Source organism: Stylophora pistillata, chromosome 8, assembly GCF_964205215.1.
Source record: "Stylophora pistillata chromosome 8, jaStyPist1.2, whole genome shotgun sequence".
Lineage (NCBI taxonomy): Eukaryota > Metazoa > Cnidaria > Anthozoa > Scleractinia > Pocilloporidae > Stylophora > Stylophora pistillata.
Genome location: NC_142526.1, coordinates 16,113,705 through 16,140,886, shown reverse-complemented (window position 1 = coordinate 16,140,886; position 27,182 = coordinate 16,113,705). Strand labels below are relative to the sequence as shown.

General features: G+C 39.4%; 1 protein-coding gene and 1 long non-coding RNA gene across 2 annotated transcripts; one reads left to right on the top strand and one right to left on the bottom strand.

The window, feature by feature from the left end:
- Window positions 1–22: 22 nt before the first annotated feature.
- LOC111321531 (forkhead-associated domain-containing protein 1) lies at window positions 23–27,182 on the top strand. Its single transcript, XM_022924441.2, has 34 exons — window positions 23–244; window positions 1,074–1,239; window positions 1,712–1,986; window positions 2,554–2,668; window positions 3,234–3,289; window positions 3,539–3,684; window positions 4,027–4,225; window positions 4,592–4,873; window positions 5,324–5,401; window positions 6,610–6,714; window positions 7,409–7,516; window positions 7,787–7,957; window positions 8,424–8,492; window positions 8,709–8,807; window positions 8,947–9,037; window positions 9,314–9,389; window positions 9,819–10,059; window positions 12,661–12,771; window positions 13,366–13,485; window positions 13,685–13,799; window positions 16,146–16,356; window positions 16,848–17,127; window positions 17,450–17,569; window positions 18,336–18,474; window positions 18,818–18,942; window positions 21,810–21,914; window positions 22,069–22,188; window positions 23,366–23,466; window positions 24,527–24,578; window positions 24,972–25,085; window positions 25,343–25,423; window positions 25,625–25,696; window positions 26,005–26,073; window positions 26,465–27,182. Exons 1-34 carry the CDS (start codon window positions 146–148, stop codon window positions 26,525–26,527), a joined length of 4,374 nt encoding a protein of 1,457 aa, XP_022780176.2. The 5' UTR covers window positions 23–145; the 3' UTR covers window positions 26,528–27,182.
- On the bottom strand, window positions 14,125–15,292 carry LOC148725202 (uncharacterized). The gene is made up of 3 exons (XR_015990723.1): window positions 15,189–15,292; window positions 15,029–15,057; window positions 14,125–14,261 (listed from the first exon to the last, which is right to left on the bottom strand). It is a non-coding gene; the product is annotated as an uncharacterized LOC148725202 (long non-coding RNA).

Here is a 27,182-nt window from a genome sequence, read left to right as displayed (position 1 = left end):
TGTCGCCGTAGCAACATGAGAACGCAAATTCTGTCGGCCATGTTAAATGCCGACGGAACGGATCGAATGTTTACGATAGTTCCGAATCCATTACAACTCTAATAAGAAATAATAGCGAGGTTATAATGAGATAACTATATCATCAATGAAAGCGTGTCTCCGTTCACGGGATGGAAGCTGTATTCATCAGCTTCGACAACCGCTTACTACCATCGGTTGTGAAGGGAGTGATGTTATTATCCAGGTAAGCGCAAGTACTGCAGATAGAGTAATTATAAGACGAGATTTTTGATAGTTCATGAAATATTTCAAAAATTTATTTCCAAGAAAGAAAGGTCAAGAAAGGATGAAGTGGAATTATTCTTTAGCGGAAAGCGTTTGTTCAATTTGTATTCAAAGTAAAAACTCAAAATGAGAGTTTATCAGTAATATGATTAATATGGTTGAAACGATTAGCCATAGCTAATTGTTCTACAAATTTAAACGATAGCTGATGACTCTCAACGTTGTCGATCTTTGTTCCGAGTTCATTTTGACAACAATGTCATATATTTGGAATTTGTACAGCTTTTCTCTTAGTCAATAGGTTCTGTATTGTCTCAGCGTTCTATTTATTCTTTTGTTTAATCATTTTAACGTGCGCGTCTCAGAAACAGTTTGATGTTTCTTTCAATGTAACAGTAAACACTTCAATTTAGAAGTATTTTTAACAGTACACTCATGTTCGTGGAAAACATTAATTGATTTTTGTGAAAGGAATTTATGCATCCGGCTCCTGTGTCAGTTGATCACATTTAACAAAAACGAAGAAACGTCAGGCACGAAGAGGAAGAAAATCCACTGTTACCATGGCTGTCCCTCGCTAATTCTCTTCTTAACTCCAAATACATTTTTTATTGAATTTAGGATCTTTGCTGAGTTCTTTAGTCACCAAAATACCATCAGTAACTGATTATTGAGACTAGCACCAGATGTCTTATTCTTGATCAGCTGTTATATTTATATTATTTATATATACCATGGTTATCTTGCATTGTGATTTAGTTGACCCTCACTGTTGTGTTTTCATGCAGTGTTCAAATGTAGAGCGTCAGCACGCTGTTATTGAGTATGATGAGACAGAAGGTTGTTTTGTAGTACAAGATCTTAACTCTGCACATGGAACTTATGTCAACGAGTGTCGTGTGCAAAATGCAGCTGTTAGACTTGCTCCTGGAGATATCATTAGATTTGGATATGGTATCCTTTTAAACAAGCAGTAATATCTAATATAAAGAAAAACTCTAAAACATACCAGATTCTCCACAGCCCTTGGATGTCATATATTTTTTTCCAAGTAGTCCCCCTTTAGATTGGTCCACAAAGTGTTCATGTTTGCAAAGCATAATTTTATGGAAATTAAAGGCTCTTTGCTCTATTTGCGACTCTTCTCCTCACACACAAATTTCACACAAGTCAGTTTTGTAGTGTAGATCACTTGTCTCTTTGTCCCTATTTGCCAACATATAGGATGATTATTTGTATGTGTTCCAGACTAAGCATTTACATTTGGGATTAATTTTGTAACAGCTGTTATATGAAGGCAGTCAGTATGAAGATGGCCACAGTAATATTGTGTCACAGCCTTCATTTCAGTAGATTTATCAAATCTTTTTTTTCTTTATAAGCTTTTACAGTTCTATTTCTTAACATGCATGAAAAAATGTAATAGAAAACACAGGATTTGAATTTCTTGTTGACTCCTCTGCTCCAATACACTACCCCACACTGTCAGTATCAAAGCCATGGGAGTCATACAGGCTCCGTGTGTTACCATCTCCTGTGGCATCAATACAATCAGGGGTGGTAACCTCACTTCCTTACATCAGCACCAGCACTGCCCCTAGCAGTGAAGGGATGCAGCTGTTTTCCAGCTCTCAAGCAGTAAGTTTACCACCTGGCACTGGGAGCTCAATAACAGAGTTGAGGGGACCTTCTGATCCTAAGGTAACAACCTTTGAATGTTTCACAAGTTATTGGTATTTGCTGAATTTTTTCTGGTCTTGAGTGATTATTTTGATGAGGTCACATAGAGTGACTGTCTGCCTTTCTTTCATCTCATCAACTTGTCAGCTCCTACTAGGCCTCTAACTTTAGTTTTCCAGGAGAAAAAATGGTTATGAGTGTTTAGTCAACAACTCTAAATGCTCTAAATTGGATACCATTTGTTATGTTATTGGCATATTCATTCACTTACTCATTCAAGATTAAAACAAAGACTGAGAAACCTTTGTTCCACAAATTGTGTATAAACACCGACTGTAAAATTTGTTTGCTAAATCAAGACATTTGGGAGAAAGCTAATGCCCTGGCAACCATGTTCATTCACTTAATAGTGCCTATTACCCAGAGGATATGCAGGGTTACAGATAGAAAGCATGTTAATTGAATGTGAGTTGCTGAATGGTTCTTTGATGAGAAATTATCAAATAGACTGTGTGAAATGTTAAGAAAAGATGTCTCGAGTAGATAATATTAGTAAAATTAAGGATGAAGTATTTTAAAACTTGACAGGCTAATGTCATGCCCCACCCACCTCTGAGGTCACGCCCCACTAGTGCTGGTGTAACAAAGGCACGTCCTAGTTCTGCTGGGAGAGAAAGAACTACTGCCCCCCCTGTCACAAGAGGTGAGGAAGTGGAGAGAATGTGCTTTAAAACAAATCAATAGCTAACAGTAATAATAATATTGGTGCATATGCATTTCATTCTACATAGTAAAAGTCCTTTGTATCTAATGTTTAGCAAGGGGTTTGCAAATTTGAAGATTGACAAATTTAGCATTTTAAAAGACACTCATATTGAAATGATTGACATCTAGACCATAATCCAGTAAGAATGAGAGGGTGAGCAGCCGTCTGGAATGTTCTAAGGTTCTCCAAACTCACTAGATCAAGAGATTGTTTATATACAAGAAATTCAAGATAAAAAAAATAATGCTTGTATGTGGACTGCAATATAAGCATCTGTGGAAAGAGAAGCCTGAAAAAATTCAGGCTTAAAAGTCAAAGCCTGAATTTGTTCAGGGTTCTTTTTCTTGCAGTAATGTTTAAATTGCAGATTACATGTACATGTACCTGCAAGAATTATTTCTTACCCTGAATTTGGAATTAAACTGCTTACTGATGATTGCTCAACATGGAATGTAATCATAGAAGCTGAGTGTAGTAGTGCTCTTCTGTGTTTACTTTTCAGGTGGCTGGGTGAATGGTGTAATGCAAAAAGCAGGAGAACACTCTGTCCAAGAATTGGTAAGTTTCTGCCCTAAGTTGTTGTTCTTCTTTTTATGGATGATATAGAGGTTGGTAAACCATCATTGAGATAATTCTCAGTCTGGTGAATTGGCTAAGAAAGAAAACTTATTTGTCTTATGACTTTGCTAACTAACTGAGTGTAAGCTATCATTCACAAAAATCATTTCTTACTATTCCGGTATTTGGCATTCAGTTAAGTTAGCTGTTACTATATGTAACAACTTCATTAATAATTTTATTCCACAGGAGGAGCGTCTGTTACGAATGGGTGATGAACTCAGCCGACTGGCTTCATATGAAGCAGAATGTCATCGAAAGGATGGGGTTATTGCTGCTCTTAGAGATGAGGTTGTTGATCTTAAGGGAGCTCTGCAATCCAGTGGTAGTTTCAGGTATGATGAAAGATTGCCACATTTAAACAATTCAACATTCAATTTTAACCACAAAGAAGAATTTCATTTGTTTTCCTTGTATCCCTAACCATGGACCACAAGTCCAACACAGTGGGTGGTATTTTGATGCTTTGTCTGATTGTATTTTGAAATTTATATATGCTGAGTTTCTTAAAAGAATTGTGCCTTTCTTAAAGACAAAAATTCAATAACCTCACCAGAAAGTAAAAAGGTCACTAGCCATTCACAGTTAGTATTTAATATAAAGGCCTATGATGCACATATGTGTCATTGATATCTTCTTATTAAGGAACTTGAGAATATATCATTTTAAACCTTCAGAGCTGGAGGTGAGGACTCTGCATTTTCAAACTCAAGTATTACTTTACAACTGCGAGAGCAAGTGTCACAGTTACAAGGGATTCTTCAAGAGAAAGAAGAAAGTGAAAAGACAGCTGCCCAGAAGTTAGCCATGTACCAGAACCAACTTCATGCTAAGAACAATGAAGTAGCCTCACTGAAGGACCAACTGCAAATGCAGGTTTGTGTAGGAACCTACTACATGTACCTGCAACATACTTCTGTACAAAGAGGTCCCCCCTCCTTCACAACAACGCAGAGCTCATGCCACGAACTAGGGGTATTACCACTTTACCTGGTTGGAATGTTCGCCAATTACAGGAACCTGCCCACGAAAGTTTTGCAATACCATTTATATTTACACAAGGGGGAGAGAGGTAAATTGATAGTTAAGTTAAGTGTCACAACGCGATGACCCTGGTTAATGCTTTAAGTATAGAATAGATAGATATTGAATGGGGAAAAAATGAATGTAAAAATACTTCAATGAATAATAAATATTTGACAAACTGTTCTTTAACAAGCCTTTGCAATATTACGTTGTAAGACTAAAGCTACTAGCTGGGTGAAAACAGATCCGAACGCCACCACGAACAAGATCGCCTCCTTACGCACAGAAATAGCCGAGAAAGAGCGTAGAATTGCACAACTAACTAACGACAATGAAAAACTGAACAAACAGAAAGTGCAGTCCACCACATTACTGAACGGTTTACAGAGAGAGAACTCGGCAAAGGATGCACTGGTTCATCAGGCGAAGAATGAGATTGAAAAACTCAAAAAAGAACTCCGCGAAAAGGAATCAACAATTTCTACGATGTCTGCGAAGGTCAGTAGACTCCACATATTCGTGTGACGGATAATACTTCGTTATGAGTGCAGAACAAACAGGTACTGCAGTCGAAAGAGGATACAGAGGAACAAAGCGAATTCTGGGAGGGGTTCTTTCCTTGTATTGACTTGTAATTAATAACTCTTATTGTGCGAGGAGCAATTTGTGCGTTGGTGATAGACCCTTTCTTGAGTATCACCTGTATCATATACATCTCGGGTGTGGATTCCTATAGCTTCTCTCTTCTGTTGTCGGTAGACAAGGTATTTAAATTTCGAAAGTTACTCGTGTGAACGCACGGGATCCTGCGCATTATGGCAGAGGTGCACAGTAATGGATTTCCTGTTTTCAAGGCATCAATTGACTCTTTGTTGCTGTAATATGTCGAGCCAGCTTGATAAATGTCTCCATTACCAGTTGTACTGAAAAAAGTCTCCTATTTTCTAGCTGGTACGACAGAAGGCCGCTAAGGAATTAGAAAAGGAGGCACAGAAACTACAGCAAGAGCATCATGCTAATAAAGCGGTAAGAATCGATTACAAACTAGAGACAGCAGCAAGTTTGGCTGATCGATGATGATTTCTAACGACTTTTTGCCATCCCCAACCTATAGACAGGGTGCCCAGGTATTTGTTGATTTTACAGCGTCTGTTTTCTTTCATCTTTTCCATTTTGTTTTGAAGGTCCACCATATGTTTTACAATCTCACACTTACATTTTCCCTCTTACTAGTGTATTTGGGAATAGAACAGAATATGGTGTTGAACTGCTGATGAAACTTTGCCGGTTTACATTTTTTCAGATGATTATTTTCTACAATGGATTGTTCTTTGTACTTTTGTGTTGTTAATGTTCTTCTGTTGTAAGAACAAACTGTGACAGATGATCATATAGGAATGTCAATACACTCAAATAGTTTTGTTTCCCTTAGTTTCCTATGTTGTCGTTCCGCCCGTAAATCTGTTTCTTCTAATGCAGAATATTAATGACGATTCTTTCCAAATTTGATGATCAAATTTTTCTTCTTTGAATGTTCGTTGCCACTCTTTTAGACACCAGTAGCCGGGTTCGTACCAAAATAAGATTCCGACAATTTTTTTATCTATACCCATTATGTCCAGGGTCTCTGTCAAAATTAAACACTTGAAAAGTTTGTAAACTGCCTTCTACATTTTATCAGATATGTGAAGACGCTTTGAGTGAAGCTTGCTTCTACTGAGAAAACACTGCGAGATATCTTGGGTAGGATAAGGGCTTAAATAGACCCTTAAGGGAGAATTATTTTGAAAATGCAATCGCATTTCCGCCTCTCGAGTCCGCTGTTCGCCAACATTCAATAGTGCTGGTAATTTCAGCGTACAACTTTAGCCTCGCGTAGACTCATCTGTTTTCATTTAAAATTCTAACTCTGAATTGCCAGCGGCAAGAGAAAAAAAGGTGAGTGATGTTTGATAACGATTTTCAATCCAGCTACCGGTTTGGCTAGTAACCTTGACGCAAATAGACCTTTGGAATTATTTATTTGAAGTTGGATACTTTATAGAGCTTCAAAGCTGTGCTGATTAAGCCCACTTTTCGTGAAAAGTTGCAATTACGCAATGATTTATTCTGTATAAATGTTGACTTTCTTTCTTGATAAGGCTTGCCAATTGGTTCCCTGACAGTGTCTTCTCTTGTGGTGGTGGAAAAGCGAGTAAATGTCTTACACGTAACCTATGAATTGTTTCACGTAGAAACTTCAGAGTACGGAGAAGCAGTTGAAGGAGAGAATAAAAACCATCGCTGATCTGGAACACGAATTAGAGAAAATGAGAGATCACCTAAGCAATGGGCGACAGGTACCTATTAACAAAGCATTTTACACGGCCGCCGGTTGCGTGCTCTAGTTGAAGTTATATCAGAATAATATCCTTGTTACATATTTAATAATGTGGTCAGTTCTCATTCGCTATCTGCTTGGCAGTAAGTCAACATTGTAGGAGAATATACCAAATGAATTCACCAGGGAGTGAAACGAGATGTAATGAAGTAAAAACAAAACCCGATATCAGTTCATCCTCTGAAATGTACTATATGCAGTTCAAACTGGATCATACATACATAGGTTAATTGACCACTCCCCATAGGGGCTTTTCAGGGCCAATGCCGAGCAACACCCACCCATCCCACCCAGGGGAGGACATCCACCACACAGTAATCTCGTGCGTGGGAAATTAACGTCTCCTACCCCTAACCCTGCAGGAGACGGGGCCTACGGTTTATTCGTCTCTATCCGAGAAGACTAGAATATCTATCCATTTCTTGATAGAAAGGTAGCAAATTCTCCTCCCTTACTTTAAGACCATGAGTATTGGTCCGTCCCGCACAACACAATCCGGCGCTCTAACCAACTGAGCTAACCGGGAGGTGATCATCACATTTCTTACAGAGGCTGAAATGTAGTACATGCAGTTCAAAATGGATCATCACATTTCTTACAGAGGCTGTATCTGCTGCCTTCATGGCTCTCTTTTTATTTTTTTTAATTTTAAGAGTGATAAAGCAATTCAACAAGAGCTGGATCACGCCAAAGCACAGTGTCTTGACGCACAGAGAGCTGAAAAACTGCTCAAGGTTGACTTCCATCAGTTGGAGAAAAGAGTAAGTTGGTAACACTGGTCAAAACCAATTCTCATTTCAGATTTAACGTGAGAATTTGGAGAGTTTAGAAACACATCAGACTGGACTCTTTATTCTTGAAACACAATGATTGCAATAGTTGAAATGCTACTCGGTCGACTTGCAACTTGAAAGATAAATATGTCGTGGGTTTTTGATTAGCGTGGTTTAAACTTTTTTCTCCCTGAATATCTTCTAAGACGAGTTTAAATTCTAAATCCCTCACTACTGTTGCCGTGTATCCTCTCATAGTTTGATCGTTTCCGGCGGAAGTTGATAGAGTATACATTTAGCGGTGGGGTTCCAAGAACAGTTGATCATGAACTGGACGATGATGAACTACTTGATTACGTTAGACAGACGACTCAAGAGAAACTTTCCCTTGCGCAAGAGATAAAGCAGTATGCCAGCTCAGAAAGCGAGGTAAAGTGGACCGTGCCATTTTAGTCATGATAAAGCATTTGAAAAGTGACCTGACAACTTACAACACCAATCAAATTGTTAAACCGAAAGAAAAAAAAACAGCAACCAAATTGTTGAACAGGACGAAATAAAACGGCAATCGGACTTTTGAACCGGAAGAAAGAAAAAAAATAGGGGGGGGGGGGGGGAGGGTCTCTACCGTCTCGAGCAGAGGCCAAGAATAACAGTAATATCCTGAGCGGTTATTTTGTGGCAATCTTCGCTGATAATGTTTAACGGACGAAGTTGTCATCTTCGTAACGGAATGCTTAGGTAATTTCCTTTATATTCGGGCAGCCTGCCACTGATACTTACAGTTGAGTGTCAAGCTGATTTTTTTTATCGCAACAGAGCTTCTCACCGATCATTAGTTCATTTTCAGAGAAGTTTGAGTCAGTCGTATTACATTTTTGATATCTTGTTTCAGAAAGAAGCAAAAGATAAGGATTTTAAGGATTCCATTGGAGAAATGCGGAAACATTTGGACGGCATGGCAGTAAGATATTTTGACTTGAGTGTTTATTGACGTCTTGAATACTGCGTCAGATATGTTGAAAATACGAGTGACAATTTGTGAGAAATGATTTAAGTCACTCCATTCGGGGTGGGGGGAGGGAGGGGCGGTGGAGAGAAATGGACTTAAACCTGTAGCTGTGTGGTTTCCAGTGACGTAAGAACTGTTTTAATGATGTTTTGCATTTCTCATCTTTAGAAACGGTTGTGGAAATCCGGTCGATCATGTAATTCCTTGGAAGAAGAGCTCGCCTTAGTTGAGGAACTAACAACGCACGATTCTCTTTCTTGGATCAAGGTGCGATAGGTTATGCACACAACACATCGATTTTTACATGTGCTTGAAAGCGTTAGGCCCAATTTACAACGGATGAGTTATATCTCAATATCTCAAAGTCTCAACGAAAGTCTAACTGTGTTGCTGTTGCTGTCGGTAGGATTTCGTTTGTAAAATACTTTCCGATGAGTGTGCTTGGCAACAGAAGGCGGAAGAAGCTTTGAAGAATGCAGCAGATGATTCTGATTCTGGTGAGTACAGTTCAGTTTTACACCAACAAGAATGTTCAGTACCGCTTGGGGTCACTGTGCACCTGAAAAGTTAAACCACTCCAAACCATCAACCAAACAAAGCTCAGTCATTTTCAAGAATTTCAAACGATGATGTGTTAAGCCATTTTTTTAAGAAGTAGCATATCATGAAAATTCATCTTGACATTGTACAGATTTGACCCACACCTCCTGTTCATTTCTTATTTAATTCACATCGATTGTGCCGGTCATTTGAGTTTCTTCATTTCTTATCAGAAACCTCTGTCAGCGTGGAAGATATGTGTCGTCAATTGCGAGATCAGAAGGAAGAGTGTCGAAAGCTCAAGGGAAAGTAAGGGCAATGGACCCCTGATATGATGAGAGAAAATAAATAAATAAAACGTTCTCTCAGTCTCCTCAAGTTTAGTGATAGAGCATCTGAAGTATTAACCGGAACATCTTGTGTTTAATCCCTGTTTGAAGTACTTGGATTCAGCTCTCTTTTTCTACGTATATCGATGACACCAATTAACAACACTTTTCTTTGACCTCTTGTTTTACCGACAGGCTAAGTCGTGAATGTATATGCAGTGGTTTTATTTCACTTTAAGAGTAAAAATTTTCAAGCCCGTTGAATTTTGCTCTTCCTTAACCTCATATTCATTATCACAATCTAAAACCAAGGAAAATAACAATCAAGCTGGGGTTAAGAGTATTTAAACTGCGAAAAAACCTTAAGCTGCAACATATGCACTTTTGCACTCTTTTCGTTGTATTCCAGAATTGCTGAAATGGAAGAAACCCACCAAGAAGTTTTGATTAAATTACGAGAAGACATGAAGAGGGAGGAAGAAAAACACATATCCAGGGCAGTGGCTGAGGCGAGATCAGAGGAAGAGGAGAAACAACATGAAATAACCCAGGAATACAAACAGAAAGAACGGGAAAGAATACAAGCAGCAGTAGATGCAGAAAGGAGAATCATGGAATCACAGCATGGAAGCGTTACACAGCTACAACAGGTTAGAAAACTTCCACAGTCAGAGTTATACGGCAGAAAGATGTGGGAGTTTATGGGCAATATACTGAAACCTGAAAGGCATTTGCGTGCTTAGTTGGCAGCGATGAGTTTTACGTTTTTAGTCGCACTTTAGATAGGTAAATGTTGTCACTTTTACGGTGGTGAACTGTCATTTTTATCAATTAGAACCTTTTTCCCTTTTGTATCGCAAAGACGCCGATTCATTTATTTATTGATTATAGAATTTCCGTTTGTGGCTAGCAGTAAAAACCGTTGTTTATATTTATTTCCTGTACGTAAACGCGTTAGCTAAATTCTCTTACCATGCACTCTTAGTTCAGTTTTCAGTAAACGCTCATACGCTCATACGGTAAGGAGTAAACTAAACGGAGTTGGGAGTATTTAGAACTAGGAGTTCATTTTCCCCCGGTGGCAAATCCAATTTTTCACCGCATGTGCTGTATGAGTAAACGAATTTGAAATCTTGCTTGCCTATCCTCATACTTCACGGTGGTGACCTGGCGAACTCTGGTGCACAACACCACGTGTCTGCTGCACGGGAACGCGACAAATTCCTCTTGTTTTATTCAATGATAACAACAGCGGTCATGGCACTTTCATTCCGTTAATCTTTGAAGTTATACTGTACGTAATAATTTGGATATATCAACAAAGTTGAAGTGGTAAATTGGCCACCGTAACGTTTACAAAAGCTGACGTTTCGAGCGTTAGCCCTTCGTCGGAGCGAATAGAGGAATTGTGGGTTGTGTGTGCTTTTAAACACGAAGGCGCGCTATAAAAGGAGCCTTAGGTCCCACTGGACCATTTGTCAATCAACCGTCGTGTGATGTAGAACTCTTAAAGTCAACTCAGCTTGAGCTACAGCTACTCCAAAGCAGTGAACAGCGGGCGCATTCCTCAAAATGGTTTTATGTCTTCGTCACAATACAAGAATTTTTGAGATTTGTATTTCCTTTCTCCAATGGAAACTGTCTTTATTTGTGGCGGTAAATTTGAGATCGAAGTAGGTGGTTCGCACGTTACCTCATGCCACCATGCTGGTGGAAGTAAACAATAGATATCTCATTAGCTCCTTTTGTTCGTCTACCAGCATTTAAATTTGACCCGCACACGTCAACGGTGAGTGACAAATGAGCCCAGGTCTTCCCAGGGAAGACTTCCTTATATAGCGCGCCTTCGTGTTTAAAGGCAGAGAATGGAGCTACATTATTGGTGGGAACATGGCAACGAGAAAAACAAGAATAAAATAGTGGAATGAAAAGCGTTCGTTGATCCCTGTGGGATTTAGACTGCCGGTTTGAAAGATGAGCTTTTGTTCAAGATTTTTACGGCTTTCCGTGCTACCTAAGTGTAAGGAAAGACCGCAGATTGCCTTGTGTTGTTTAGAATGATTAGGTAAATTAAAATGTCTAGCGACTGGTTTCGATGTGTCCTTGTCATTCCTTTCCACGTCGCAGTGATGACTCTGATTTCCACCAAAAATCAGAGTCAATGTGCCAGTTTTTCGATAAACGTGGTTACCCTGTTTCTGTCGTGCAAGCGGGTTACCACCGCGCCCAACTTATTGATCGACATTCAGCACTACAAACGTCGCATAAGGAAGATTCCGACCGCATTCCATTCACTCTCACGTTTCACCCTCACAACCACTCAGTTAAATCCATCATTCTTAAAAACTTTAAATTACTTCGAAACGATCCAGAGACAAGCACTATCTTTTCGCAGCCTCCGCTCATTTCATTCAAACGTGACAAAAACATAGGCAATTTTTTGGTCAGAAGTTCTTTTCAGACTAATGAGCAACCAGGCACTTTTAAATGCGCTCGTGCACGATGCAAAACGTGTCCTTTCATTCACAACACTGAGAAAATATCGGGACCTAAACGATCCATTAAGATCACCGATCGCTTCACGTGCACCTCCGCCAATGTAATCTATTGCATAACTTGCACTTATTGCAAAAAGATATACTTCGGCGAAACAGGCAGAAGACTAGGTGACTGATTCCGAGAACACCTTCGAGACGTGGAAAGGAATGACAAGGACACATCGAAACCAGTCGCTAGACATTTTAATTTACCTAATCATTCTAAGCAACATATGGCAATCTGCGGTCTCTCCTTACACTTAGGTAGCACGGACAGCCGTAAAAATCTTGAACAAAAGCTCATCTTTCAAACCGGCAGTCTAAATCCCACAGGGATCAACGAACGCTTTTCATTCCACTATTTTATTCTTGTTTTTCTCGTTGTCATGTTCCCACTAATAACGTAACTCCATTCTCTGCCTTTGAAAGCACACACAACCCACAATTCCTCTATTCGCTCCGACGAAGGGCTAACGCTCGAAACGCCAGCTTTTGTAATCGTTACGGTGGCCAATTTACCACTTCTACCTTGTTGATATATCCAAATTATTTCGTTAAATCCAAATTATTTCCCAAACAGTTTCTTTCGAAACTATCAGCTTTTATTCATTTATACTGTGCGTAGTTAGCTTACGGTGCACACAATATGCTTTCCCACATGACGTTAGCAGCACATTGCCCATCTTTTCCTGATTGAGCACTGTCCCCTTTCAGCTACTGAACGATCGACAGAAAGAGTTGGAGAATCACCGTGTGGCTTTAGCAACAGCCAAATCCCAATATGAACAAGCTAAAGATGGATTACAAAGAGCGAAAGAAACAGAAGTAAGTGCCGCCTGTCATTTCCGACTGTGCCGTGAAGTTTGGTACTTGTGTTGTGTGTGAGAATTTTTCAAAAACGGACTTCAACACTAGCCGTGGTGATTCAAGGCGTATAGACTGAGAAAGAAACATAACTTCACAGTCTCCCATTTAACTTAAACAAGACTCTTGAAAACAGGAGTAGAGTATTAGAAAGTAGATTAACTCATGTTTTTTTTCGGAAACAACGTATTAGCTTATTTTTGTTACACTCGAAAATAACGAAACGTCAAAGCAAAGTGTCGAAAGCTAGGCAATCACAGCACACACACGCGAAGTAAATGTTCTGAAATCTGTTTATAGAAAAAAAATGGTTTTCACTTGCATTTTTCGCTGGAATGTGAAATCGTCTTCCTTCGGTCGCAAATCGCCGTCGAGGCTCTACAGTGCATGCGTGAACTAGTTGAAAAGCATGTGAAAACACTCTCAGACAAGGATGACTTTATGACAATGCGGATCACATGTTTTTCAATTGGAAGAGTTAACATGTCTATGGAAAGTGAAATGTGGAAACCGTTTAGATTTAACTAATTAAAACAATGGCAATTTTCTTGCCAGAATCATCTGCAATCCCAGCTTCAGGAGCAAACCGCTGCACACAAAGAGCAGCTGGCTCGTGTTGAACGTGAAAAGCAGGAACTAACAAATTACAAAGAAGAAGAGGTTGCTTCTTTTAAGGTAACTTGCGTAACAAGGATTTACCCTCAGCCCCAGAGCTGATGTGTTTGTATGACAAAGGAGCTTTTGCAATCGGTATTTTATTTTGATTTTTCGCACCACCCAGTTTGCCTTCCCTGGCAAACTGTCATATCTATGTATCTTGAGTTGGCCCGTTAAGTTTAACGCTAACCGCATGAAATTTTACTTGTGCTTGTAGGAGCAAACTCGGCAACATGCTGTCACAATCGTAGCAATGGAAGAAAGGTTGTTACGTCTGACGAGGCAGAATCGACAGCTGGAGCAAGAGGCAATGTATAACAAACAAATAAGTGGTAAGCGATTGGTTGGTCATGATAAATTACTAAGAAATGACAAGTTGCAGCGAAGTTAATTAATCTTCACATTAATCAAACTTCGTAAAGTACTACCACAGTAGGTCGTGAAAATTAATTTTCAGTATTTTTCAATTACCTGTTATATTTGTCAATAAAATTTACTTGTTAAACAAATAACTTAATGTTGTTTTAATGTCTTTCTAAGGTCATACAGTTATTCGTGTTAACGAGTCAGTAGTTCCTAAAATAATTGTATGCTTAAGACTTCTTAATCTTTGCTTTGATGATAAAAGCAAAGGAATTCCCATGGGTTGCGAAAATATAAATAATTTTTGTTCGATTATTTATATCTGGTTAATTTTAAGACGTCTGGGTGTTATGCTGCTAAATTGAGTTTCTAATACCAAGTCTCCGTATCTTTGATGACTTCGTTCTACTTGTTTTCACTGCATGGATACCCTGAGATATAAATAATCATCGTAAGTGGATTTCCTGATTTAAGTCACCATTATTCAATTCTTGAACATCAACATTCCAAGGAATTATTAAGCTTTAGCTTTATTTACAATAATTTACGCATGGCAAAAGTTAAAAATATTAAATTTTACGGAAGTTATTTGAGATTTAAATTCAGTTCTAAGTGTTTCTGATATAAACAAACCTATTTTGCACAAGGTTTGCCTGATTTTCAACGTGCTCTATTTAGCCTGATATGTTCCACCTTTGATGCTCGTTCCTTTGGCGAGCAAACGACTAAGTCGGTCAATTTAATCAATGCAAGCTAGCGATCGGCACAGATAGCAGTCGTCGCGCTTCACACAAAAATACTATTTTTTTCCGTGTGATTTTGTCGGAAAAATTTTTATGGCTGTAAATCTATATCAAACATTTCGAAAATAGATTCGCAAAGCCTGACAGGTATTCAAGCTTATGTTAACACACCGATCTGAAGAATTCTTCGAGCGTTAGCCCTTCGTCGCTCCGACGATTGGTTAACGCTCGAAACGTCAGCTTTTATAATCGTAACGGTGGCCAATTTACCATTTCAACTTTGTCGATACATTCAAATTATGAAGAATTCTTCGCTGTTTAAAAATCCGGCAGTTCCATACACACAGCTTTTGACCGAACGCAGAGGTATATTGCCGGCCATTTAAAACTTTTCATTCAATAAAAATGATAAACAGCGTTCTTTCATAAATATACTCAAATAAATTTAAACTTACGTGGTCGCTTTCACCGCTTGACTTGACATCTGTTGTGCGGAGGAAAGAAAATGAGTTAGTGGGTTTTGGAATGTTATATCTGTTTAGAAAACTGAACAGGGAGCGAATACAAACTCCAACCGGCCATAGACTGTAAAAATAAACGACAATAAACACGCACCTTTTGATGAGAAAAACTGCTTTGAAGTTCGGAAGTTCACGACGACGTGAAACAGGTCCTTCTAAAGTCGTCGACGACAAGACGACGACAGAATTCTTGGTTCGCGCTTGCGCAGTGACGTTCATGTTACTTCCGGTCGTCGTCCTCCGGTCGTCGTCGTGGTTGCTTAAGCTCCCTAATACCTCGGATAAAACGAAGTACATCGCGAGCAAAACTCTTGTTACTACGTCATATGGGTTAATGTTCCTGTATATCGAAGCATTAAAAACATTTCTCAAAGGTGGACTATTCAGCGCGCTTTATTTTCCCGTTTACTTTTGTTCTGATCATGTTAACGAGTGAAACGAAGCATACATAGTAATTTGGATATATCAACAAAGTTGAAGTGGTAAATTGGCCACCGTAATGATTGCAAAAGCTGACGTTTCGAGCGTTAGCCCTTCGTCGGAGCGAATAGAGGAATTGGGGGTTGTGTGTGCTTTTAAAGGCAGATAACGTTGCTCCATTCTCTGCCTTTAAAAGCACACACAACCCACAATTCCTCTATTCGCTCCGACGAAGGGCGAACGCTCGAAACGTCAGCTTTTGCAATCGTTACGGCGGCCAATTTACGACTTCAACCTTGTTGATATATCCAAATTATTTTGTTACTCCCACCGACGCAGCCCCAAACAGTTTCTTTCGAAACTATCAGCCTTTATGAATTATACATAAGCTGGACACGAAAGACAGAGCGAGGAGTGAGAGGCAGGAAGGGGGAAGGGTGTAGTTTGTTGATTGTTGTTCTGTTTTTTTTTTTCTTTTTTAGCCAAGAAAGTGTGGTTTTGAATTTGAAAAAAAAAGAAATAAGCTCTTAGGGTTGGGAGTATTCGACAGCCCCACAAGTTGTTCATTTAGTCTGAATAACTAAGTGCGGCTAGAACAATTCATGAATTTTACGCCCTGTCTTTAATGCAGGTAAGAGCCGACCATCATCTCCACGCAAAGAATCTTCTCGACCCAGCTCTCCGAAGAAAGAACCAGCCAGTTTCTCCAGACCTCAGTCTCCAAGAAAAGACCCAAAGCCACAGACAAGATCAGTTGAGACGGAGACTGTGCCCCAGACAAGTGTAGAAGCCACACTGCAGTCTGATGTCTATAAATTGGAGCAACTAGTTTTACTACTAAGGTAAACATCTTTTGACGTTATAAGTACTAATGTGAAGTTCTTGGATACCTGGGTAAGGAGTCCTTATCACCTAAAGAGTAGTCTTGATTTAATAATAGACATCTCTCATGCTCCACTCCCCTTGAAGAATCAGTTATTGGAGTATTAGGGGATAAAAACAGAAGGAAAACAGCCTAGTCCACGTCTTAGTCACTGACAGTTGTTCATTCTTCTTTACGGAATATTTTGAAATACCAACGGAGTATGAAGACCCGCACCAGTTATATCCTCCTGTAAATAATATTTGTTGTTATGGGTTCATCTTCTGCTTCTTAACTGTTCTTCACCCCTCCCCTTCCTCGTCGTTAAAAAAAGATGCAGATCTTATGTTTAGTGACGGAAAGAATATAACCTGAGGCATGCAACGCATTGTGTCTGCAACCGTTAGGATATCAGAGGGTTCAAATAATAATATTTTGTGGGGGCTAAATCGTTTTGTGACTATATTCCAGACGTGAAGCAGCACAGACAAAGAAAGAAGCAGAGAGTCAAGGAGATGTTGTACAGGCTCTGAGGCGGGACCTTGCAGGAGCTGCAGCGCGCATGTCAGACATGGCTGGCGAGCTAAGTGATAAACAAAAACAAAAACTTGAACAATATGAGGAACGAATTCAAGAGCAGGACAACGAGCTGGAGGAACAGAGAAAGCAATTGGTTCAGCTGTCTGCCTTAGTGGATGAGCAGCAGAAAGAGATTAATTCAAGAGAGGATAAACTCACTGAACAACAAAAGGTTAGTGAAGCACGCACCTTTGACCAACTTTAGCTGTTCCATCGACACCTCAGTTTAGATTGAAAGGTGGAATTTTGGGGGGAAAACATCCATTCTGTAGGTACCCGACAATCAGCTATCAATTTGAAAGCAATTTCATCAGCTGTTTTGGAAATTTCTTAACACCGGCGTCGCCGGGTTTAATCGAGTGAATCCATATAAAAATTCTAAGAACTTGACCGGGAAATTGCTGCCACGAGCAGTCCAGTCGGATAATGTATAGTTTCACTGCTCTTTTGTTTCGCTGTTTCTCTCTTTTTCAACTTGGTTACGGTATTTACAGGCGTTATTAAAGCAAAAGCGAGATGCGACCAAGAAGGGAACTGAATTAGTGCAGTACAAGGAAAAAATGGGAACACAGATTGAAGAACAAGAGAAGAAATTACAATTGATCGAGAAAGAGGTGAGAACTAAACTATGTCTAACGCACTCTCTGTTTATAGTGTTGTGAGAGGTGTTCTTGCGCTTAGTTGATTGTTTTGAGAAGTGTTCTGTTATCTCCCTGCAGATTTTTACAGTAAAAAAAAAAGCTTGCGCACCAACTAATCTTTAGCACCACTCAATTACTCTATGTCTGTCATCGCAGACAATGAGAGACCCACCGTCATGATTCACCTCTGTCAATATTGTTGATTTCAGCAGATTTAGCCTGTCACGCAATTCATCATTAGATACATGTAACAAATCTTTGTTGCTGCTGAGCAAACATTTCATTCATTCCAATGCTTCGACTTGACTACGACTTTTCGCGGATGAACTCCGTTGAAATTCCTCGAAATCAGACACGACTTTTTCGTGAAGACCCAAAAAGGCAGGTCGTAAATTAAACATGATGTTATCGTTGTGCGGGTGCGAGGAGAGATAAGGATAATGTAGTTCAGCTCATCGTTGGTGTTATATACACTGATCTGTTATATACACTGATCTGTTACATACACTGATCTGTTATATACACTGATCTGTTATATACACTGATCTGTTATATACACTGATCTGTTATATATACTGATCTGTTATGAAGACTAATCTCATATAGACTGATCTGTTACATATACTGATCTGTTATATAGACTGATCTGTTGTATAGACTGATATGATATATGGATTGATCTGTTATATAGATTGATGTGTTATTTAGACCGATCTAAGATTTGTTTCTGTTGTCGTAGAACTTCAAAACAAGTGATTTACACGCTCAAGGTCTTCGGTGCCGAGGAGAACGACATGACCTGATTATAGCCAGACAAAAGGAGGCTTTAGCGGACCTTAGAGATCGAGCAAAAACACTGGAACAGTTTAAACCACCTCGTAAGTAGCATGAAACACAAACTTATTATTTGTTAAATATAATTAGACTTTAACGTGTTGTAGGAAGAAATTATTTCCTTGCTCTTGTTAGAACAGCTACACAACGACAGTCGCCTGGATTTGATAAGAAAACGCGCTAAGAGATAATTTATAACTTGATCCTCGCTTGAATACCTTCAAAACCCCTCAATTTATTAGAAAGAAAGACTTTTTTTCAGTAAGCTCTATTAGACAATTGGTCTTTGGGTGTACCGCTGCTGTACAAGTCACAATGCCAGAATGATAGATAAATATTCCTTCCCTTTTAAATACTAATTTTCTAAATATTGTTGTTTCGTCACAGTTCCAAGCCATGAACAAGCATTACAGCAGATAGTTGCTCTCAAGAAGGAAGTCAGTGAACTTAGGACGAAACTGGCCTCCCAAGAGGAAGACTACCACAAGAGCGAGGGTGAAATGCATGCTGAGGTATGTACTACACACCAGGGCGAGGGTGAAATGCATGCTGAGGTATGTACTACACACCAGGGCGAGGGTGAAATGCATGCTGAGGTATGTACTACACACCAGGGCGAGGGTGAAATGCATGCTGAGGTATATGCTACACACCAGGGCGAGGGTGAAATGCATGCTGAGGTATGTACTACACACCAGGGCGAGGGTGAAATGCATGCTGAGGTATGTACTACACACCAGGGCGAGGGTGAAATGCATGCTGAGGTATGTACTACACACCAGGGCGAGGGTGAAATGCATGCTGAGGTATGTACTACACGCTAGGGCGAGGGTGAAATGCATGCTGAGGTATGTACTACACACCAAGGCGAGGGTGAAATGCATGCTGAGGTAAGTACTACACACCAGGGCGAGGGTGAAATGCATGCTGAGGTATATGCTACACACCAGGGCGAGGGTGAAATGCATGCTGAGGTATGTACTACACACCAGGGCAAGGGTGAAATGCATGCTGAGGTATGTACAGAAGCCGAAAAAGGACAATCCAAAAATAGTTTTCAAATCCCGAAAAATATTTCAAATCGCAATATTTATTTTAAACTCACTGTTGAAAAGTTTGACAAATCCAAAGATATTTTGCAAATCCAAAAAAATATTTGGAAATCCAAAACAATTTTTTAAAAATCCGAAAATATTTTGCGAATCCAAAGACATATTTTGAAATCCAAAAAAATTTTTTCAAAATCCGAAAATATTTTGCGAATCCAAAAAAATATTTTGAAATCCAAAAAAATTTTTTCAAAATCCGAAAATATTTTGCAAATCCAAAAAAATATTTTGAAATCCAAAAAAATTTTGTGTTAAATGGGAACACTAAGAACTGTAGTACGATCGAATCAGCGCGCGTGGCGCAAGCTGAAAGCAATCAAGACAACTTAACGATCGAGACAGTGAAAAAAATAGCTGTACATCTACGAAGGCGAACGATTAAAAAAAGACGCAATCCCTGATGTGAGTACTCATTTTAAACAAACTGAGACATTTCTGTATACACACTATAGTTCCTGTCACCCACAAGGAATTAAAAGAGACTTCATAAAAGGGGAGACCCTTAGACTTCTAAGAACAAACTCCTCTCAAACAATATTGAGGAGAAAATTACAAATGAAGCGCATTTGCTAAAGAGAGGCTACCGAGAGGACCTCATTAGCACAACCCTCTCAGAAGTGAATTAAAAAACAGGAAATTAGCTCTTCAACAGAAACAAAAGACGAACCAACGAATCTTGCCTTTTGTAGTACACAATACCAACCATCAGTGCCAAACCTAAAGCAAATTCTCATGAGACACTGGTATTTAATAGAAACTCAACCACTACTCAACGAAATATACAAAAATCCGTTTCTCGTATCTTACAAAAGAGGACGGTCGCCCAAAGACATACTCAATGGAGCCAAACTTTGAATAGACTACTCTAAACACGCGCTGGGGAGTCGTGTTGGCCTGTCAACCCCATTTTACAACAATTTCTCGTCTAACTATTTCCCGAACAGTGGGTTCTGAATGAAGGTGGTTTCTTTGTAACCCATAGTGACGTAGCCTTCTCTTCAAAGTCCTCACGTTCATTGAAATCCCATGGTATTCTGCCAGAAAGTGAACAATGGTCTCGTAACGAAATCCCTTATTAAAGTAATGTTCTATAGCCAATCTTTCGTCTCCCGAGCTGGACAACACACTTTCCTCTTCACGCCATTTTTAGTGTTCCACAACAACGGCAGAATGTTTCATTGTTCCCACATTCTCTTCCACATTTATGACAGAACATGTTCTATCCTCGTTCCTTCGCCATTTTTTATGCGGGATGATGCGGGATATGGCAAGAAAACGCTGGGTGACTGCTGGCGCAAATAGCACGTGACAAAATATTTTTTTGGATTTGCAAAATATTTTCGGATTTTTAAAATATTTTTTTGGATTTCAAAATAATTTTTTGGATTCGCAAAATATTTTCGGATTTTGAAAACATTTTTTTTGGATTTCTAAATTTTTTTTTGGATTTGCAAATATCTTTGGATTTGTCAAACTTTTCGACAGTGACTTTAAAATAAATATTGCAATTTAAAATATTTTTCTGGATTTGAAAAATATTTTTGGATTGTCCCTTTTCGGCTTCCGTAGGTATGTACTACACACCAGGGCGAGGGTGAAATGCATGCTGAGGTATGTACTACACACCAGGGCGAGGGTGAAATGCATGCTGAGGTATGTGCTACACACCAGGGCGAGGGTGAAATGCATGCTGAGGTATGTACTACACACCAGGGTGAGGGTGAAATTCATGCTGCGGTATGTACTACACACCAGGGCGAGGGTGAAATGCATGCTGAGGTATGTACTACACGCTAGGGCGAGGGTGAAATGCATGCTGAGGTATGTACTACACACCCGGGCGGAGAGAGCTACATCAGCCGCTCAGGGTCTTTCAAAAGTGTTAATAGTGTTCGGTACATCATTTCATTTCATTTTGATGCGATATGCCTCATTTTAAGTTTGCGTCATTGCTCAATATTTGTTTGTTAGTGGGAGTTTTGTTTAGTTAGAGTATCGTTTTTACTGAGATAGATCCACATAACAAACTCTTTGTTGTTCTGGTTCGGAATAGCTTAATCTTTTAAATGCCGGTTTTCTGCAGCGCTTACTTCTTTGAGATAGACAGTGGATTATAAGGTCCTTGTTATAAAACCACTAACTTGATTGACATTGATAAAGGTAGAGATACATTCGTTATTACTCCCAGCACGCGTCAACGAACAAACTATTGGGCACTCGTCAACTCTGTTTAGCTATTAATATATATATATTTTTTGTCTCCAAAATAGCTCCGTCTTCGTCGTGAGCAAGCTTCAGCCAGCTTGGCTGAGACAGACGGAGAGAAAGGTGCCCATCGACAAACTAAGGAAGCGTTGGATCTTAGTGAGAAAACGGTTAGTAAATATATTGGCAGGTGACAGCTTGTTACTTTCACTTCCTTTGTTGGTTTTCGCAGTGTATATGCTTTGAAGTTTTTTGTTACAGTGTAATGCTTCCAAGTTTTTTCGTTATATCTCATTGTTCTTAATGTCGTATTGCTTGTCACAGTATCTTAAGCTGGCTCGTACGCTCGGAGCGCTACTGGAAATTGATCCAGTCCCAGGCTGCCGCTCGATGGCTCACCTACCGGTGGAGGAACGAGAGAGATTGGAACTTGACAGGACGAAGGTATTCCCGAAACTGCAATTGAGTCTGTTATTTCGCCCCTGTTTCGCTTTTTTCACGGAAAAGATACCTCTTATACGGTCTTTTGTAAGCCAGGGCTATTCGAATGACTTGCCCTAATGTGCACTGTTAACTTCTACCGAAGTAACTAAGAAACTGTTTTCCCTGACCTAATGGCAATTGTTCAAAGACTTTTAATCATTCTTAAGTTGATGCTCCGATCTACAGCCAAAGCAAATGTTTGCCAGCCAAAGGGATAAAAGAATATAAGTTTAGGAATGATTTTTTTTTCATCTAATCTACCGCAGGCAAATAGAAAGAGGAAGCAAACGATTTTGTGAATTATTAGGCTAATCAAGAGGTGAAAACGCAAAGGCGATCCGAAAACTAAATAGAGGAAGTGGCAATGGAACACGACAGTGAAACTCTAAAATTTTAATTTGATTTTTCACCGATCAAGTGGCTTTTGTGCAAAGAACATTATGTCGTTTGTTTAAGTCACCAGATCATATTGTGATTAGTGCTCAATTTTGTGCATCGTACGTTACTTTAATTGTATTTTATAATTAAGTTCGGTTATAACGGGTGATTTGCATTATTATAACGTGTGCAGAGACGATTCTTCAAAGAGAAAAAAGAAACGGGCAGTCCGAGCTTTTCGCGCTGAGTTAGATTGTAAACTTACGTACGGTAATAAGAGTCAATCAGAGCTAACACTCGTATAGTATATATAGTTTCGTGTTTGAAAACACACACAAAAAAAAGGTATGATGAAACTTGAAAATATATATTCAAACTTGCCTAACTGTTCATACAAATCATGACTATATCAGAGCGACTCCGATCACGCGACCATGCTCAGGTCCATCGACTTCGTCTCGTGTTTCTCCCTATACTTCTTTCGAGCTCTAGCCGCTTCCTTCGTGCTTTACAACAGAACTGAGCACAGTCAAGGCTCCTCTATTTGTTAAATATACCTGTTTCTCCCCTTGCCCCCCCTCCATCCCCATCCATTGGATCATACGCGTTTTGTCCTCTTCTCATAGAACAAAATCATTTAAATTTTTCCAATCCAGTTAAGATAAAGTGGTTGGCGTGGGTAGAAGTCAACAATTTTTATTTGTAGGCAGTAAGTCTCTTCATGGAGCGACATTTAACTCCATTGTAATTTTATTTTTAGACCGTGGAGTTGATGGTTTCTAAAATCCAACAAATGTACGAACGAATGGAGCGAAAAATCCAATTGCTAGGGTCATACGAGGATGACCTTGTCCATCTTAGGTAAGATAAATAATTTACTTGGAGGGTTTGACTGACTGCCTTTTCAACTTTTTTTGATTTTGTGAACATCAATGAATGTGAAATATAGCTTGTTTGCCTCGCTTTCGAGAAAAAAAAAATGGAAACATTTTTCGTTCGGTTGGAACTTCAAGCGTGTAATTTCTCACCAACCACGTTCAATATTTAACAATTATTCCACGAGCGCGCGTTGGATATGAGATGATAGATAGCCAACGAGGCGCGTAGCCTTGATCATCTCATATCCAACAAGCGCGAGTGGAATAATTGTTTTATTAAAAACGTTAAATTAAATGATTAAATTTTATTAAATTTTTAGCTTCCTTTTAATTTTAAGCTGACGCTTAGGCTTACCATATTTGTAGATTATGGTATATTGGCTCATATACCATAATGGCTAAGCCAATAAAAAGTCTTGAATTGCATTATCCAATGATCCAGTTTTTAATAATATTTATTATTATATGACCCGTCCGGCCCCGCTCGCGCAATCCCACAGAAAACCATAGTGAAAGCTGACGTGTGCAGGGCTGGACGGGTTGACATGAGCCGGTCCGGAAAAAGCCGTCCGGCCCTACTGCCTTCACGTCTCTTTGTTGCAAAAACTGAAAGAAAAACAGAAATGAGAAAAAAAAAAGTCGCGTTTTTCAAGAAATCGGGAGTTTCTTGTTCTGACTCGAAACAATAAAAGAATAGTTTTAATAGCAGAATTTTTTTGTGCCCGCGTGACTGTGTGTGCCCGCCTATCGCGTCCTATTTACATTGACATTTTCAACACCTAAGGTGTTCATATAATAAAATTCTAATTGGCTGAGTGGGAGGGCCGCACGGCTCTCAGTCATGAGGCACGGACCTCGCTGCACTCGGTCTGTACGTCATGACCTCGAACCAAATATTTTCCCGTCAGGCCCTCCCACTGCGTCAATAAGTACATATTACGAGCGTTAATATCCTGAGCAGTGGATACCTCTGTTTAGGAGTTGGTCAGATCATATCATCCCTGTTTGTCATCTTAACAAAGACATTTCTGCTGGTATTGTAGAGATAGTGAGACTGTTGCTGGACAGAAGACGGCAGAGGCGTCAGGCTTGAAGGTAAACCTCCCTACTTTGTTACGTCCTCCCTTGATTGCATACAGTTTGCAGCCCTTAAGAAGAAGAAAGGATACAATGCAGATTTCCATGTTAAAATTGCAACAGCTGATATGCAGAGAGACAGGTCTCTCCGGGGTGGTAAGCGGTTTACGAAGTGCAAGTTTGGATGTCGAATTGCTATGTTGAGTAGCTGACATGACGTCACTACCGTGACCGTCATGGTGAACCCAGAGAATAACAAGTTAGACAAATTTTGGTTCTGTCAATTGTACTTTAGACTCTTTTTCTTTCCTCCCTTCCCCTCCCCCCCCCCCCTAAAAAAAACGTTGGAGGAAGTCACGTCAGTGCAGCTTTATGGGTGTGGCTTACTTTACTTTATGTCTCATATTGCAGATGGATGTTCGAGATCGCCAAGAAGAAATTTCTTATTTAAGAGCCTCAATGAGCAGATTAAGAGAAGATTTGGATCAACAACGGAGGTTAAATGTCTGTTTAAAAGAAAGAAAGGTACACTTTAGGTTGGAAAATTGACGGCATAACAACTCCTCTTTTCATTATGTTCACCAGAACGATGCCTTAAGTGTGGTCACGTGCATCAATAATGATACAGTTATGATCATGTATAACTTTGGTGTTCTGCCAGGCCTTATCCCCTTCGCCACAGTTTGAAAGGTTATTGGACAAAAATCATGGAACATGTCAACGAAGCTCAACACGATTTAGTTACTGGATTGACTAAAGCCATGTATTCTCCTTGTTGACAGAGATTTGCGATGGACATGGACGAAAGAGACACAAGAAGATCAACGCATAGTTGTTATGTCGACGAACATACTCGTTATAAGGTAACTTAACTTGTCCAGTGCTTGGAAATAACCTGTGTTTAATTTAGTAGAGTCAGTGCGATTTTTACTTCGAGAAAGGTGTTCAAATACATTAAAATGTATTAAACAAGGTCTTTAGATTCGAAGAACTCAGTATGTAAACTTTAAGCGCTTTTAACTATTTCATTTTTAACTTTTGATATGTTGTTTTCGTATTTGCAGGATGAACTCAAAAAGAAAAAAGCTGCAGAGAAACTGAAAAGGAAAAATTACGAAATAGAATCGTTGAAAAAGGTGATACTGCAGTTTGTTTGTTTGTTTTCTATTTTAATTGTTATTGTTCTGATTTTAAATGTTATTGTCTTAAATGTGAATTACACCATGCAACACTGAATACCGAACCCACGACATTCGAGGCGAACATCACTCTCGGCGCGTTTTATTAGGATTTCTGTTGCCGATTTCGCCATTTCTTCTGCGAATGTTGCCCGCGACTTTCTTGTCCTCACGTCATACCTGTAAACTATTTCTTACAAGATAATTACACTTCATTATTTCTCAGTTACACTGCATCAGTACACTTTGTTATTGATTTGTCACAGGAATTGATGTCCGCTGACCGAGAATTGAACGAGACTGCTGTCAAGTTGCAACTGCTGGAGTCAAGTCGAGTAAGTATTGCCGTTCATCTCTGTTCGAGCATTTGTTAAAATTGTACTTATCAAGTAACATTCGCGAGGAAAGCGTGTTAAGGAATTACAAACCGCCAACAGGAAGAAGGAATTCCACCGACCATTTCCGTGGCTCCTGTGGATGAATCCATTTGTATCTCCATCTCATAAAACAGCACTGTGTCAGTTCTATACAAAGCGACCCACAAATTGTGGGACAGAGTTGCAAATATCGCGGGAAATTTGAATATTGATGGTTCTGTCTTGAAATGGATGTGGTGGCAATAGTTGAATGAATAGTTTTGAGTAGAGATTAACCAGGGAAGCAAATAGAGACCAGAGAGACTGAGCGTGGGAACTGGTCTCATAACATCATTTTGTTCTGTTTCAGAATTTGACAAGTGCTCGAAGCGCTCAGAGTGAGGACAGTGCTCTTCTGGATTATGATGAATAACAATCACACTAACTCTGCATCCACTCCGCCCTTTACGACGTCATGTTGTCCCGGTCCCGTTGTACAATGTGTCCTCTTAACACGATTGTGACAATCCTGAAAGAAATTACTAATTGCAAGAGACACTACGTGGCGTATTATATGAAACAACATCTCGAAATTTAAACCCAAAACAAGTAGGTTGAGCGGCCAGTTGGCTGGCACATGGATGATGTTTTTACCTGCAGGTGTACAAGCCTTGCGAAGAATGGAAAATATCTCTACAGATATCACCCGCTACTGTAGGTATGCCGCTAATTTTTAGCGGTTCCGCCACTAAAATGTTTGTCGCGCGAACATAAATACTTAGCCAACCAGGCTGTTAGACAAGTTATTGAAGAATTTCGCATGTGTGACTGGGATTCGGCGAACTGCTGAACTCAGGGAAATAAGCTAGAATTTTAACATGATCGAGCAAACAAATAAGTAGATAAACAAAATTAACGAAGTTTAGGTAACTGCAATGTTTCCCTTTCGTCACTTTTATAACAAATCACACCTGAAGGGAAAGGTCTGGAAACGAGCTTGGACATTCCATGTAAATACTTGCCATAGTTACGTGTAAAATAATTCATGAACTGTTCATATTAAAAACCCGTAAATTGTAAAATCAAAA

Coding starts and splice junctions, on each gene's coding strand:
- LOC111321531 (XM_022924441.2), top strand. CDS start 146: ATGAAAGCGTGTCTCCGTTCACGGGATGGAAGCTGTATTCATCAGCTT. Junction 8,808..8,946: donor ATTCTCTTTCTTGGATCAAG/GTGCGATAGGTT, acceptor TGCTGTCGGTAG/GATTTCGTTTGTAAAATACT. Junction 24,579..24,971: donor CAGAGGCGTCAGGCTTGAAG/GTAAACCTCCCT, acceptor CTCATATTGCAG/ATGGATGTTCGAGATCGCCA.